The sequence below is a fragment of the Microcaecilia unicolor genome, chromosome 5 (genome assembly GCF_901765095.1).
Source record: "Microcaecilia unicolor chromosome 5, aMicUni1.1, whole genome shotgun sequence".
NCBI classification, from domain to species: domain Eukaryota; kingdom Metazoa; phylum Chordata; class Amphibia; order Gymnophiona; family Siphonopidae; genus Microcaecilia; species Microcaecilia unicolor.
In genome coordinates, this window is record NC_044035.1 from 66,085,624 (window position 1) to 66,101,591 (window position 15,968).

A 15,968-nucleotide genomic window follows, 5' to 3' on the forward strand; every position below is an offset into this window, starting at 1 on the left:
CAGCTATGAAAACAATTGTTCTTGGCTTAATGCTTTCTTTAGCATCACAATACCAGGCCATGACAGAAACCAATACATATAAGAACAAAAGAAAATGCTGGAAAGCAATATACAAAATTTCAAAGATAAATACAATATTTAATTGATATGTTACAAAATAAGTTCCCCTGGTGACTGCAGGTTTTTTTGTGAAATAGAGTGTTGCAATGAATTAGACTATTTTACTCCTTATAAACCTCATAGGGAATAAAATGTGCTTTTCTGAATATATTTAAGTGGGTCTGAAAAAAATTCAAGACAAGTGTATAAATATTTAGCTACAACTTTGGCAAAATCACAAAAGTCTACAATTTTATAACCACATACAAAAAACACATTAGGGAAGAAGGATCTAGAAGTCAAAAGGACAATTTTCCGGTACAAGAAACATAGACTTCACAGTAGCCTAAGAATGCAAGTATACAGTGCTAGCAATAAGTTGAAAAAATGTTGCAGATCACACTTGCTTAACAGGAAGCTCTAGCAGTGGAAGTATATTTAACCAACAGACAGTAGCATTTTTTTTCTCTGTCAGTGTGCTTGTTAAAGGCAAGAGAATTCAATATCAAAGTTACAATTTCTAACTACAATAAGTTACAAAGTTTCATTTCATTAAGATGAAGTTAAGCAATTATAACCCCACCCTCCCTATATCCCCAATTTAACTAATTCATATATTTATCCTTTATTTATTTTTCCAGTTTGATGGCTCATACCTCCTTGGCCCCTTTTTCACCATAAAAAAAGAAAAGAAAAAGAAAATAGAAAACAAAAAGAAAAATTCACATTATAGAGATACACAACCATTGTGAATCTAATTATGAATACGGAAAAATGTTCTGAGGCATTTTTTCATCACTGTTTCATGATAACTGAAATGGTGCATCCACAAAGTTTCTCCCAACACATAGCAAGTACTAGACATAGCCAAGACGTAATCAGAAACTTTATACAAAATAAGTGTCACTTTTTCTGTGTTCTTCAGGACAGAGAAATGTGAAAATATGAGAAAAATTCAGTCAGTAAAATGTGATTGTTCATGAAGAAGTAGATCTTTTGCATGTTGATTTGCAATAGTTCAAATAAAATCTTTAAACAAAGTTTTTTTTGTAGCATTTAAATTTGCTGCTGATTTTGTTTGAAGGTATTGTTTTTCCATCAGCATGTCTTAATATACTAAACCTGTCCCCTGAATCCCATCTTTCAAAGCTTCGTAGGTAAACAAAAGAGACCTTACATTGGTGGGACTACAAGTCCAGACATAGCTGAAAAAGAAAACAGAAAACAAATCATTAGTGATACATGTTTTATATAGCTACTTTCATTGTGTTTCTTATAAACCATCATGATCTTAAGTATTACATAATTAATTAATTAGATCACCCTCTTATTTTAAATCAAGGACTATTGTGTTTTCTCTATTAGAAATTATATTACTGGAGGGATAACAAGCAACTGATTTACTAACAATAAAATATTTCACTTCTAGAAAGAGGAGGATTCAGACAATTTCTTGTGCAAAACATCCTGCCTCCTACATGTGTGATATTTCTCTTAGTGTTTTGTTAATAGCAAACAGTGGCCCAGACTTCCTAGAGGATGGCTGTGTTGACAGCTGAGAAACAACATGGTCACTTCTGGTAATGTCAGACAGAGCCAACACATTCAATGCTTAAGGACCAAATGTTTCTTAAGTTCTTTAAATGAAAATAGTTTCTTTTAGTATTTAGGTCTAAACAGAAAACCTGAGGGGTCCTTTTACAAATGCACGCTGAAAAATGGCTTGCGGTAGTGTAGGTGTGGATTTTGGGTGCGTGCCGATCCATTTTTTAGCGTGCCTGTAAATAAGGCCTTTTTTAAAATTTTTGCCAAAAATGGACGTGCAGCAAAATGAAAATTGCCATGCATCCATTTTGGGACTGAGATCTTACCGCCAGCCATTGACCTAGTGGTAAAGACTCACATGGTATCCGGTGGTAATGACCTACATGCACCAAATGCCACTTAGCATGAGTCTCTTATGTGTGCGCGAAAATAACAATTATTTTTCAGGCATGCATATCAGACATGCGCCAAAAATGAAATTACCGCAAGAGCCACGCGGTAGTCAAGTGGTAACTCCATTTTGGTGAGTGTTGGGCACACGTAGATGCTTACGCGGCTTAGTAAAAGGGCCCCCAAATTCTGGTACTAGTAATTGCATGTTATCATAGCATTAGGATTACCAAATTAAAGACTGAGAGCAAGAAGAATGCAGCCATTTTGTAGACTTACTGCCAAAGAGGAGAAGTTTACTTAAACATTTAAATACCAATGTATCATTACTGGTCTAAGGGGGGGGGGGGGTCTTTTACAAAGCCACAGTACCATTTATAGCTAGCGGTATAAATCAGCTGGCGGTACACACCAAGATGCCCATTAAATTCTTATGGGAAATCTTGGCGTTTATCGCTGATTTCTACCCCAAGCTAAAAATGGTACCGTGGCTTAGTAAAAGGCCCCCTAAGTTATTTTATGGTCTACACTGCCTTAAGTTTAGTGCTGTTTTAACTTCTTTCAAAACATTTCTCATTAATTTTTGTAGAATAGATATAAATATATTTGTTCATGTAGCATTATGAACTTCAATTTCTCAGTTCATTAATTTCAACAATATTAATTTGTTTTAGACACACGGTTACAAAATTATGACTATAAAGACTTGCATATGGAACATATTTCTTATGTAATATAATCTCTTTGAATGATTTTCTAACCCACTGCAAAATCTTGCAGTTTTATAACAACATATTCTTTCAGCTTCAAGCAGTTTTTATTCACTGTACACTGTATGTTGTGCTGTTGCATGGCAAGATAATTATGCTTCTTTAAGAGTTAAACTTTCACTACATGAATTATATGTTGCTCTTCTGTAAGCAATTTTTCATTGAATTACTTAATATCTCATTCTCTCATAACATACTTCATAGAAATAGAAAATACATCTGGCATTTTAAATCAAATGTTATAAATAAACTATTAAAGGTGAAAGACCATTTTCACCTCACTTATGGGCTCTTTTACTAAGCAGTGGCAAGTCCATGAATCTGGAGCTACTGCCAGCCCAATGCTGGTTCCAACAGTAGCTCCACCCCAGCAAGCCACATTTCTAGCACTAGCGGAAATATTCAAAAAATATTTGCTGGAGGTTACCTGGCGTTAATTGGGCAGCACCGCACGCTACCCTGTTATTGCTGGGATAGCGCGGGAGCCCTTACCATGACCTCAATTGATGGTGGTATGTCATTCCCCCCCCCCCCCCCACACACACCCACATGGCCACACAGTAAGCAGTCTTACAGCATGGCCATGTCTTTTTTTGGTCTTTTTACCCACTGCTGTAAAACAGATCTCAACGCACAGCAAATACGGCCCGCACTGCTAGCGTAGGGCCCTTTTTATCACAGTTTAGTAAAAGGGCCTCTTAGTTTAGTGAAAAACTTAAAATTCTGTATTGGGCTTATGTACTTATTGAGGACGTTATATCGCTCCATGGTGCGACCGCACCTTGAATATTGTGTGCAATTCTGGTCACCGCATCTCAAAAAAGATATAGTAGAATTAGATAAGGTACAGAGAAGGGTGACGAAAATGATAAAGGGGATAGGATGACTTCCCTATGAGGAGAGGCTAAACTGGCTAGGGCTCTTCAGCTTGGAGAAAAGACGGCTGAGGGGAGATATGGTAGAAGCCTATAATGAGTGGAATGGAATGAGTGGATGTGAATCTCTTGTTTACACGTTCCAAAAATACTAGGACTAGGGGGCACGCAGTGAAGCTACAAAGTAGTAAATTTAAAACAAATCGGAGAAAATATTTCTTCACTCAATGTGTAATTAAACTCTGGAATTCGTTGCCAGAGAATGTAGTAAAAGCAGTTAACTTAGCAGGGTTTAAAAAAGATTTGGATGGCTTCCTAAAGGAAACATCCATAGATCATTATTAAAATGGACTTGGGGAAAATCCACTCCTTATTTCTAGGATAACCAGCATAAAATGTATATACTATTTTGGGGTCTTGCCAGGTACTTATGACCTGGATTGGCCACTGTTGGAAACAGGATGCTGGGCTTGATGGACCTTCAGTCTGTCCAGTATGGCAATACTTATTATTTATGTGTCAGTAAGCTGTACATATTCAATGATCAATAATATGCTATAGAGTTCTAAAGGACATATTGGTCCTGTAGTGATCTTGAGTTTTTGTAGTTGTGATTCTTTTTATAACCAACAAAAAGATGTTCTACAACATGAGTTTTTGAAATCTCACAGGTGCCCTTAAACTCATGTTTCACATGTTTTTATTAGTCCTTTAAAAGGTTTTCAGAACCTATAATGTCTCAAATAAAATACTGTGTTATATCATTAAATATGATCAATCTTCTGTAGTCTATATGTCATATTACTCTAAGCTACAAAATGATTGATCATATAGGGGTCCTTTTACTAAGCTGCGGCAAAATGTTTTTGATACGCGATGAGGTCCCCTTTTACCGCAAAGGGTAAAAGGCTGTTTTTTTTAAAAAAAGAAATTGCCGTAAGGCCATTTCAGGGGGGGGGGGGGCATTTATACGGTATGGGCTCCTGTGCTAGCCCGTCGATAACTGGGCAGCAAATGGTGCTGCCTGATTACCACCAGGTAAACACTGGCGCTACAAAACCAAAATATTCCTGTTTGGCACTTAGAGGACAGGACTCTCCTCTCAGTGTTGTTTGGGCTTTTTTTCCAACGTATCTTGTATATTCACCATGTTCGCTGAAACACGGTGCCGTGTCGAGTCTTTTCCACTATTAAAGAACACTTTTTAAAAAATTTTTGTCTCCTTGGTTTTTTGGAAGTGTCCTGTTGATCACACTACTTTTTTGTTTCTGTATTTTCCCTCGTAGCAGATCCAGTTTCTCCACTTCTTTGGTTGTTTTGTTATATTTACAAAGATCATACATTCTTAAACTGTAAATTTAGAATGCTGTTAAAATATTTCTAGTCATGCATGTTTTAAAGATCCACAATTAGCATGGATTTCAATATTTGTTTGTACAGACATTCTAAGGTGATTATTACCTAGTTTTTTTTTTTTTATCAGGCAGGGTTCTGATTTGGTAGCCATGTTATTATTAAATTCACTACTCATCATTTATGGAGAGGCAGCTGGTCTTGGTCCCAGTTGCCTTGAGTAACAGGGTGTAGGTTGGGTGAATCCCTCCCCTCCTTTTCTTCTGTCATGGCATACATCTCCTCATTCCCTGGATGGGGTAAGGGAGAGGTAGGGAGTGCGGGTGAGCAGGGTTCTTTGGAGGCATTTGGTTTAAATTAAATGTGAACCATATCATTGGCAACTTGCATTAGCTGGATGCCCTTAAGGATCAGAGGAGGAGGATGGGGCACAGGGAGTGATAAAAGGAGGATAACTGTTGGGCTCCCGCCTTTTACTCTCCTTTTAATGAGGATACTGTATGCCAGAGTTTTATTGTGAGGTGAGACCAAGACAATTTCCTTGAACAGTCCCAGACCTGTTTTTTAATTTTATTTGTACCCCACACTTTCCCACTCATGGCAGACTCAATGTGGCTTAGGTACTTATTTGTACCTGGGGCAATGGAGGGTTAAGTGACTTGCCCAGAGTCACAAAGAGCTGCCTATGCCTGCAGTGGGAATTGAACCCAGTTCCCCCGGGACCAAAGTCCACCACTCTAACCACTAGGCCACTCCTCCCAACCCAAATTGTATCTTATAATAAAGTTGATGTTGAAGGCATGACAGTTTTGCTGCCATCTGACTAACATAACAAAGAATCTTGCAGAAGACTTATTGCACAGGCATGTTACTGGTGCCCAGGGAACTGGCTCCCTAGAAAGTAATATGGGGAAAGATCATGTTGGCGGTATGCAGTATATTTCAGGACAAAGTTGGGCAGTTTGTGAACTGTTGCACCATCAGCTAGTAATCGTTATGTTATTTTGGTTGTCTGTTTTCATGCTTTCCATCGCGGGGATGACCAAAATTCACGGGGGCGTGTCGGAGGTGTAGCGAAGGCGGGACTGGGGCATCCTCATAATGGAAAAAAGGACATCCTTAATGAGCACTTGAACGACTTTACCTGGTCCTGTTTTTCTTACGACCAAGGCACAAAAAGGTGCCCAAACTGACCAGATGACCAGCGGAGAAAATCGGGGATGACCTCCCTTACTCCCCCAGTGGTCACTAATCCCCTCCCACCCTCAAAAAAACCATCTTTAAAAATTTTGTGCCAGCCTCAAATGTCATACTCAGGTCCATCACAGCAGTATGCAGGTCCCTGGAGCAGTTTTAGTGGGTGCAGTGCACTTCAGGCAGGCGGACCCAGGCCCATACCCCCCTACCTGTTACACTTGTGGTGGTAAATGTGAGCTCTCCAAAACCCACCAGAAACCCAATGTACCCACATCTAGGTGCCCCCTTCAACCATAAGGGCTATGGTAGTGGTGTACAGTGGTGGGTAGTGGGCTTTGGGGGGGCCTCAGCACACAAGGTAAGGGAGCTATGTTCCTGGGAGCAATTTCTGAAGTCCACAGCAGTGCCCCTAGGTTGCCGGTTGGTTGTCCTAGCATGTGAGGGGGACCAATGCACTACGAATACTGGCTCCTCCCACGACCCAAAGGGCTTGCATTTGGTTATTTCTGAGATGGGTGTCCTTAGTTTCCATTATCGGCGAAAATCAGAAATGACCAAGTCTAGGGATTGACCATCTCTATCGACGACCTAAATGTCAAGATTTGTGTGTCCCCAACTGTATTATCGAAATGAAAGATGGACGTCCATCTTGTTTCGATAATACAGGTTTCCCTGCCCTTCCACTGGGACGTTTTGCAAGGACATCCTCAGCAAAACTTGGGCGTCCCTTCGATTATGCCCCTCCATGTAAGTTAAGTGGGTCATTTGCCGAATATGACACTTGGTCACCCTGCTCGCACTTACACAGGTAAGTGTACAAATAAGTGCATAAGTGCTAGTATTCTAGACAACTATATATGCAGAGGTTGTGTAAATGCAGGTGCCTAGATTATAGAATTGCACTTCATGGGCCTAAATCACTAACAGACCATTCTACTAAAGTGCAGCAAAATTTAACATGAGGTTACTGCAAAACCTGAGTCATAACCTTTGAAGCTGTGGTCATCATCGGGCCCCAAAAGCCCCCCGCATAAGACAGACACTAGGGAAAAATATATTAAGTATCCTGCAATGCAATGACAACCTATTCTATGATAGCATCTGGGCACCTAGCTTCTATTATAAATTATGAGCACAGCCCAGCATTGGAGCATCTTACATTTACTACCCCACAATTACACGGGTTAACTGCAGGCACCTAAATGTGGCGATGGGGGCATGTATTTACAGTATTCTGTGAGTTACATGTGTAAGTGGCAGCACTGCCCATGCCCTTCCCATGCTCCACCCATATGAACACCCCCCTTGCATTTAATGCTATCCCCCGGATTCTATATAATGCAACGTACTTGTGCACACAAATCCGGTCGTATTCTGGATTGTGCATGCAACTTAATTAGCTTAACAAGTCAATCAGTGCTGATAATTGTCAATTAACAATTATTGACACATTCTAATTTACATGAAAAGGGGGCATGGCCATGGGTGTGGAATGGGTGTATCATGGGCATTTCTATAACTATGCATGTTGTTATACAATACACCTGGTCCACGGCCTAATTTAGGCGTTAGGCATTTACACCGGTTTACTTAGCATAACTGCCCATGACTACATTTTAGTCATGTGAATGGGTGCTAGACATATTCTATAAACCGCGCCTACATTTTTTTTGTGACAATTTTTTAGGCATGACTATTTCGAATCAAGCCCTCATGTTACTTACACTTACCCTTAAAATATAGAATTGCACTTAGTCATTTTGCTGCCTACTTATATCTGTAAGTCGTACATTTACTCACAAATGTGTTGGTATTCTGTACATGTACACATTTTAAGCGGCGGCACATAAATGTGGGTGCCCCCTTACAGAATTGCCATTTTAAACCCAGGCTAAAGTGTACTTGTATCAGTTCTGTCTCTGTTGATGAGATTGACTTGTCTATGTGGTGAACTTATCTAATAAAAATTTGAATGTAAAAATAAAAGTACATTGTCAACAGCATGGTTGCAGCCAAGCTGCTGGCAATGCACACTTAAATAGGCCCTGCATTTTGCGCAACCCGCAGAACCCTCTCCACCAGTAAATACTGAGCCCTTTACCCATAATTATCCTACCTAACAGTTCAAGACCGCCAATCTCTATTCCCCTACCCAATACCCCTAACATTTAGACACATAAATTAGTTCCCACCCACCATACCCCCTCCCAACCCCTTGATGGTCCCTGGTGTCTGGGGAGGAGTAGGAATGATCCCTAGTCACTCCTGCTTTGTCCAAGCCCCAGATTCAAATGGTAGCTTTGACTCCAAGGGCCAGTCTTGCAGTACTACTGCTAGAGGTCCAACAAACAAATAAGGGGGAATGTTAGGGGTTGGGGGTAGAGACCATTAGGTTTTAAATACTGGATGTGTCGGGTGTGGGGATTAGAAGTTCTTAATGAACTCTTGGGTGAGGGCTTAGAGATCATGATAGACTATAGGATGGGATGAATGTGGGTGGGCAATGCTCAGTATTCACTGTTGGAATGGTGTTTAGGAGATTGGGGGAGTGACATGGCTGCAGCTACAGTGCAGTAGGGGCACTAATATTGGGTAGGTGTATAGTGCAGCAATGCTAATACGTAAGTGAGAGTACAAGATAAAGTCTGACAGGGCAGGTAGTTAGCACATGTACAGGCATAACAGTTATACGTATGTATAAACTGCTTATCAGTTTTTCTTATTTGTATCTACTGAAAGATTCCCTTAGTGTAGTGATAATTTTGGAATAACCTGTATAAATGTTTGTACGTTTGATTAGCTTGCAGGTGCCCTTGACCTGGATGGCCGCTGCCGGGGACAGGATGCTGGGCTCAATGGACCTTTGGTCTTTTCCCAGTATGGCATTACTTATGTACTTACTTATGCACTTATGTAATTCAGGATATATATTTGCACTGAATATGTAAGTGATTGATTTGCATGAAATGTTGGCAGTTCATGCAAATGGAACTCATTTATATTTTCTCTGGATATCCTGAAAACACAACTGTTGAAGTTCCTAGGACATATTTGGGAGCTGCTAGCTTAGTATTGAGGGCTGATGCTAGCTTTTATTCTATGGCAGTACTGTATAAGTCTACTTTGATAGGAGGATACTATGATGATCTTTAGGATAATTCATTATACTAGATATCAACATTCAGGGCGATAATGACAGTAAATGTGTCATTGTTCTATTATTCCTGTTAAGATTGCTCTGACATTTACAAATACTATAGGGTTTTTTAATCTCTATTTAAACATACACATAGCCATGCCAGTATACTATATTTTAGTGGAGAATGCAGTGGCGTTCCTAGGGGGGCGGTGGGTGCGGTCCGCCCCGGGTGCACGCCGCTAAGGGGTGCCACGCGCGCCTGTCCATCGTTCGTTCCACACTCCCTCTGCCCCGGAACAGGTTACTTCCTGTTCCGGAGCAGAGCGGGAGCATGGAAACGAACGAAGGACAGGGCGCGCGCGGCACCCCCCAGCGGTATGCACCCGAGGGGGGTTCTTTCACGGGGGGGGGGGGGGGTCCTTTCGCCGGGGGGCGGGGTGCATCGGCGATCCGCCCCAGGTGTCAGCCCCCTAGGAACGCCACTGGGAGAATGCCTTATGTTCACTGTAAGCCCTCCAGGGGCAGGAAAATACCTACTATATAACTTGCCTTGAGTTACTACTGAAAAAGACATGAGCTAAATTCAAACTCATTTTAATGCAGCTTCTGTCTGTGTCCTTTTATCAATTTACATTATAACTTTAAGTTTCACAGCATTACAATAATCTGAGTCCAATTAAGTGTGTGCTTTTAAAATGCTGTTGAAATTCCAGGTATAACTTGACCAGCAATCAAAAAAGGGGAAACAGATGTTAATTTCCAAGCACACTCTATTTCTCAAACACATATTAAATCCTTCTCTTGTAAGACACCAACACTGTTCCTTTTTGTAACACCCATCATCCCTCTACATACAGATAATCACATACACATGCTTAAAAGCACACACGCACAATAACATCTCTGTCACCAACATATTAACACACACACAAAATTGAAACACATACATATAGCCTCAGTTTTATACACACAGCTCCCTCTCTCACGTAAACCATCCACAGTTCTTACCTGTTTCTCTCTCTCTCTTTCGTCTCTCTCGCACATACAAATGTACATAAAATAGACCTATTTTATCTCATATAAACAAACAGAACTTCCCCCATGTATCACAAGCACACACAAACACAATTTGGAAATATGCACTTAATGCAAAGAATGCTTTTGGAATTGGGCGTACTCCTTGAAGTACACCTTTCCAATTGTGTTTCATTAGTTCTTAAATCTTAAAACCCAAATTTCTCAACCCCCCCAAACTTAGAAATTAAAAAAATCAAAGGTACCTGCTTTGTGTTAACCTCTAACGGAGTGCAAAATTTGGTTTTAAAATTCCAAGCCATTTTTGAGCTAGAGGAGAGTAAAAAGGTCTGAAAAATTTCAAAAGTAAACAGATTGTCATTTTTCACACTTGTCTACCTCAAAAACTACTGAAACTGAATTTTCTGAAATTTGGCAGACTGACGAAAAGTTGAATTCAGACCACAATTGCCAAATTTCATAAAAAACAGATTTGGGGGTGAAAGTCCCAGCAAGTGAATACAAAGCTTTTATTACAAAACTGCTGATAGTATCATAACAATCACAGTGCTCTTGCACTGGCAAAACATATGAAAATGAATATTCCTTATTTAGAAACATCTGACAATTTATTAACTCCAGAGAAGAGTCCATACTATGATTTAATGTATGAAAACATCTTCCTAGTAGAAAACTTGCTTTGAGGAGCAACATAGAATCCTAAGGTCAGCTTGACAATGCTTATTCAGTCATAAAACATTATTGAAAGCAATGTTGCTCACCTGTAACAGGTATGTTCCATAGATGGCAGGATTGATCAGACACACAAGTGGGTGACATCATCCAATGGCACGGGGATGGAACTGCTCTCCCATAGCTCAGAACTTCAGTCAAGAAACAGGATTGAGTCAGGCACACAAGTGGGTGACCCCAAGCTAAAACGTCTTGTATTTTTTGCAATTTTAAGAGCAGCCCACACAGCCAAAATGCAAAGAGAGAGTCTCCCATGCAGTGAAAATGTGCCAAATTAGAACATATATCCTCCTGCAGTCCAGAAGCATGTAGCCACACCAAAGGCCAGATTCTATAAATGGTGCAGAAAATTTGGTATTGATAAACTTTGCGCTCAATGCTATTCTATAAAGAGCATTTCAGGATGGGTACTTTTTATAGAATAACACTGAGTGTTTAAATTTGGTGCTAAACTTTGGCACGAGGACTTATGCCAGCTGAAACCTAGTATAAATCCTAGCGTGCAATTGGGTGTGGATCCCTGATATTCTGTAACACTGCATGCATTTTTTGTGAATATTCCTGACCCTCCCATGGCCATGCCCCTTTTTGAGTTGCGCACAATCTGATTTAGGCACCCATTGTTAAAGAAATAGCGTGTAGCCAGATTGACACCCAGATCATAATTAGTGCCAATTAAGTACTTGTTAGCGCCAATAATTAAATCAGTGCAGCCCAATTTTGGGTGACATTTATAAAATCCAGCGGCAAGTGTCTGAGTAGCTGAAGGGACTGCAGCATGCAGGATGAGCTACAAGTTCTGAGCTCTAGGAGAAAAGGTCCTTTGCTGTTGGATGATATCACTCACTTAATAGTCCAAAAAGGAGAAAATCCAAAATTCACTTACGTGCAACAGCAGAACAGAAGAAGTGAGGCCACAAAGAAGATGAGGATTTCAAAAGGTATTTATAAAACCTTTAATCTGGTTGACAAGTCCAATTGTCTATCATATAACAGTCTCGACGTGGCTGTGTTACAGCATGTGTGCCTGCGTCAGGAGTCAAAACACCTGTAACGTGCTGGTGCAGTGTTGTCCTGTATGTGGATAGATCTACCTGCAACACCCAGTGTTAAGCAGTGGAACATTGCTGGATTCATCCCGCAGCCACAACACTGTTGATTTTCTCTTAAAACATTTGCTGCTAAACGCTGGTTGTTGGAAGCACATCTATCCACACACAGGACAACACTGCACCAGCACATGTTACAGGTGTTTTGACTGCTGACGCAGGCACACATGCCAAAACATGGCTGTGTTGAGTCTGTTATATGATAGACAATTGGACTTGTTGACCAGGTTAAAGTTTTATAAATATCTTTTGGAATCCCCATCTTCTTTGCTACTTAACTTCCTTGGTTCTGCTATCATTCACTAGTGCCTGACTCATCTTGCTTCACAATGGAAAACTCCATATAACTTAAATCAAATCCTAGTTCCCTGAGGTGCAGACTTAACAGTCATACTAGTGTTTTGGAAATTAAATATGGATACTATAGACTGGTTCATTGTGTCAAATTGTGATTTTTGATGTATAAAATAATGAAAAAACTATGATCAGTGCACAGCTTTCCATCCTTCTTTGAACAAAATTATTAAGAGTAATATGAGTATATGAACTCTGATCCAGTTAGAATAAAGAATAAATAAGCACAATCCACCTGATATTCAGCGGGCAACACTTTGACTCCCCACTGCCAGCATTCAACCTGAATATTCAATGCCAGCTGTTTCCAGCGACTAGAATTGAATATCCAGGTTTTTCACAGTTGGCTAGAACATGACCGGTTAAGTTGATATTCAGACTTAACCGGCCATAGCTTAGCGGGTAAAGATAGGCCTGCTTTTTATGTGGCTTTATTTGGCTGCTTAAGCCTGGCCAGTTAAGTTCCTAATATTGGGACTTAACCAATCATGCCCCCAGAACGCCCCCAACATTGCCAGTTTTATTTACAGCACTAACTGGGCATTTTTAGTGGTGATAACTGGTTAAATGCCACTGAGAATGACCAGTTATCTGCTGAGATGTGAGTTAACTGTATGGCGGACGTTCTTGACTGGTTAACTTGCACTGATTATTGGCTGGCTTGAACTCAGGATAATAGTTTTAGATGCAGTTCAAAGACTCAGCAGCAGTAATGTGTGTGGAAGATCTGGGTTCAGCTCAGAAGCTTGGCTTCTGCTCTTCAGTATGGCTGGGGCTAGATAGAGATGGTATGGAAGCAGTATACATTGCTCGTTAGGGAAGCGAGTCCACCATTAAATGGCTGTGAAACCTAATGGGTTAAAATTGGGGGAACACTGGCTAGGTGTGAAAGTGGTGCTGTAGCTTTAGGAGTGGTCATTTCTAATGGAGCTGAAAGCTCAAATTGAACAAATGGAGACTAATAGGCCAAAAGAAAATATTAGGTATAATAAGTGTACTATTTTTATTTTTGTTTCATGTTTGATCAAAGATTGAGAAACCAATGCGTACCCATATTAGAGTGTTATTTGAAAACTTCTAAATAAAACTAGACATTTCTGGTTTTATATTAAAATAAAAAGATTAGTTAAAATGGAAGAATATTAGCACACTTTTTACTTTGTTCAGCAAAGTCCTTAACATAAATGAGTGCAAAGAATGATTAAATGAAATGGAAGAAGCATGTAAAGTACATGTCAAATATGCAAAGGTAATAAACTTAGGGGTCCTTTTACTAAAGTTCACTAAGCAGTGAATTAGTGCGAGCTGTTAGTGCACAAGCATAGTAACCATTGCCACAATGGCATGATGATGCATGCTAGTTCAGTGCAATCTACATAGCCCACTATAGAACAGGGAATGGGTATGGACTGCACATTGCAATTAATGGTACTTTACTGTGCACTGTCACTGTTGCAGTTAACACAGATGATCTTATTGCATCCATTACACAGGGAATGCCTATAATTAGATGGCAAGAGTGCACATGATAGGAGCCTATTTTTTAAAGGAAAGTAGATGTTTACTATTGTAACCAGGTATACATGCTTGACATTTATAAGTGAGCACATATGCCAACCTCAGAGCTGGAGTTGGCATCTAAGTGTGACGGATATCTGTAACTTACAGTAGAGGCCAACCGAATTTCAGTTTTGGCACTGAAACCAGCCCAAAATCCAGATTCAGCCATGCTTTGGTTTCAGCTGAAAATGCAAGTATATTTTTGAAGGAAGCCAAACTCTCCTCCTCCCCCCACCCGGTGGCAACCTCCCACCTCCTGATTGGGTATGGTTCCTGCCCCAAAGAGACCACTAGACCACCAGGGCGTCAAAGATAGATCTAGGGTGGGACTAAAGTTGAGGAAGGCTACGTTTATGGTTGGTGGGGTGGGCGGCCAGGGGAGGGGGATGAACTTTCTGCCAAGAGAGAGGGTGGCCTGCAGTGACGGGCTTTTCTGCGGGGGGGGGGGGGGGGGGGGGGGGAGGGAGTCAAAGTTTTTTTTTTTGGGGGGGGGGGGGGAACCAACGTTTTGGTTTCAGCTCAAATCAAGTGGTGAATTTCACCAGCAGATTCGCAAAACCGAAAGCCCTGGTTTCAGTAGCCCTCTAACCTTAAAGCATTCTTTAAGTTATACATATAAGTTGAAGCCCTGCCCATGTCCCACCCATGCTCTGTTCCTGTGTACGCCTCCATTGCAAATCTACTAAACTTACATAACATGTATATTTTCAAAATAGCTCTTAGGTAGCATGCTGGCAAAATATATATATATATATATACACAGGTATATATATATATACACAGATATGTGCATATGTAGTGGTATTCTAAGCATTTACAAATATAATACACATGTAAATGCTAGCACCTAGTTTATAGAACTGCATCATTAATGCGCACTAAAAACTTTTGTTGTGGTTAACTGTATGGGAACAAGCTGAGAATGTCCCAACTGTTAATGCACAAACTTTGCACTTTATCAGATTTTAGTAAAATGGCCCCTAGTTAAGTTTAATGTATGAAACTTAAAGGGATCCTGCTTATAATACAGCTAATATGTTCCCTGATGCATCATTTAAAATCAAGCCAGGATTTCCTTACATTCTTTTGGTACTGTTGGTAATTATTTGTTTTTCTTGCTATGTATGCGCATTTATTGTGCGATACACTGAAAAGACTGGGATTATTTTATTCTCATCAAATGTTAGAGTATGCTTTAAAACATTGATGGAAGTATATGACTTAAGTGCACATAATTTAAAAACCTGCAATACACATAAAAATGAAGGATATCCAGCTCACCTTGAAGTCCATTTCCATTTGCACTGGTGCAAGATGGTGGAGGAGAAGCTTGGGGCCTGACAACGGGAGCAAAGGCGCTCTTTTGTTTCACTGCAGAGATGACATTGGCAGGTGAGAATGAGAAAATGCCGTGTGTACTGCTACAGTTTGAAGGGAGGGTGACCGAAGAGGCTGCCATGGTAGGGCTTGACGGCACTACTGCAATAAAGCATAAAAATAATCAGGACTCAGACTGAGGTTTCTGCATGGCAAACATGGAAAAAGAGAGCAGTAAGGCCTTGCCTCTTAAAATAGAAAACAAAAGAAAAATATAATGTCCTGGCTTGGCCACTCTCTGGATAAGAGGGAAACTCTTTTGTGTTGGACTTTTTAAAATTTTATTTTATTAATTATGCACCCCAAATTTAATGTGACGATATCATGGTATAGACAGATACATTTATGGCATTTTGTTTTTATGTCCAGCCTCCAGAGTCACCCTTCCTTTTATCCAGTAGCATATGTCACAATTACTCAAAATAATGTAACT

General features: G+C 40.2%; 1 protein-coding gene across 1 annotated transcript in view; it reads right to left on the minus strand.

Annotated features, from left to right (window-relative positions):
• Positions 1-735: 735 nt before the first annotated feature.
• EBF3 (EBF transcription factor 3) overlaps positions 736-15,968 on the minus strand; it is a 479,658-nt gene continuing 464,425 nt past the window's right edge. Inside the window, exons 15-16 of the mRNA XM_030202964.1 lie at positions 15,440-15,637; positions 736-1,304 (exon numbers count right to left, since the gene is read on the minus strand). Coding sequence (XP_030058824.1) covers positions 1,273-1,304; positions 15,440-15,637 — 230 coding nt within the window. The 3' untranslated portion in view covers positions 736-1,272. The remainder of the gene's footprint in view (positions 1,305-15,439; positions 15,638-15,968) is intronic.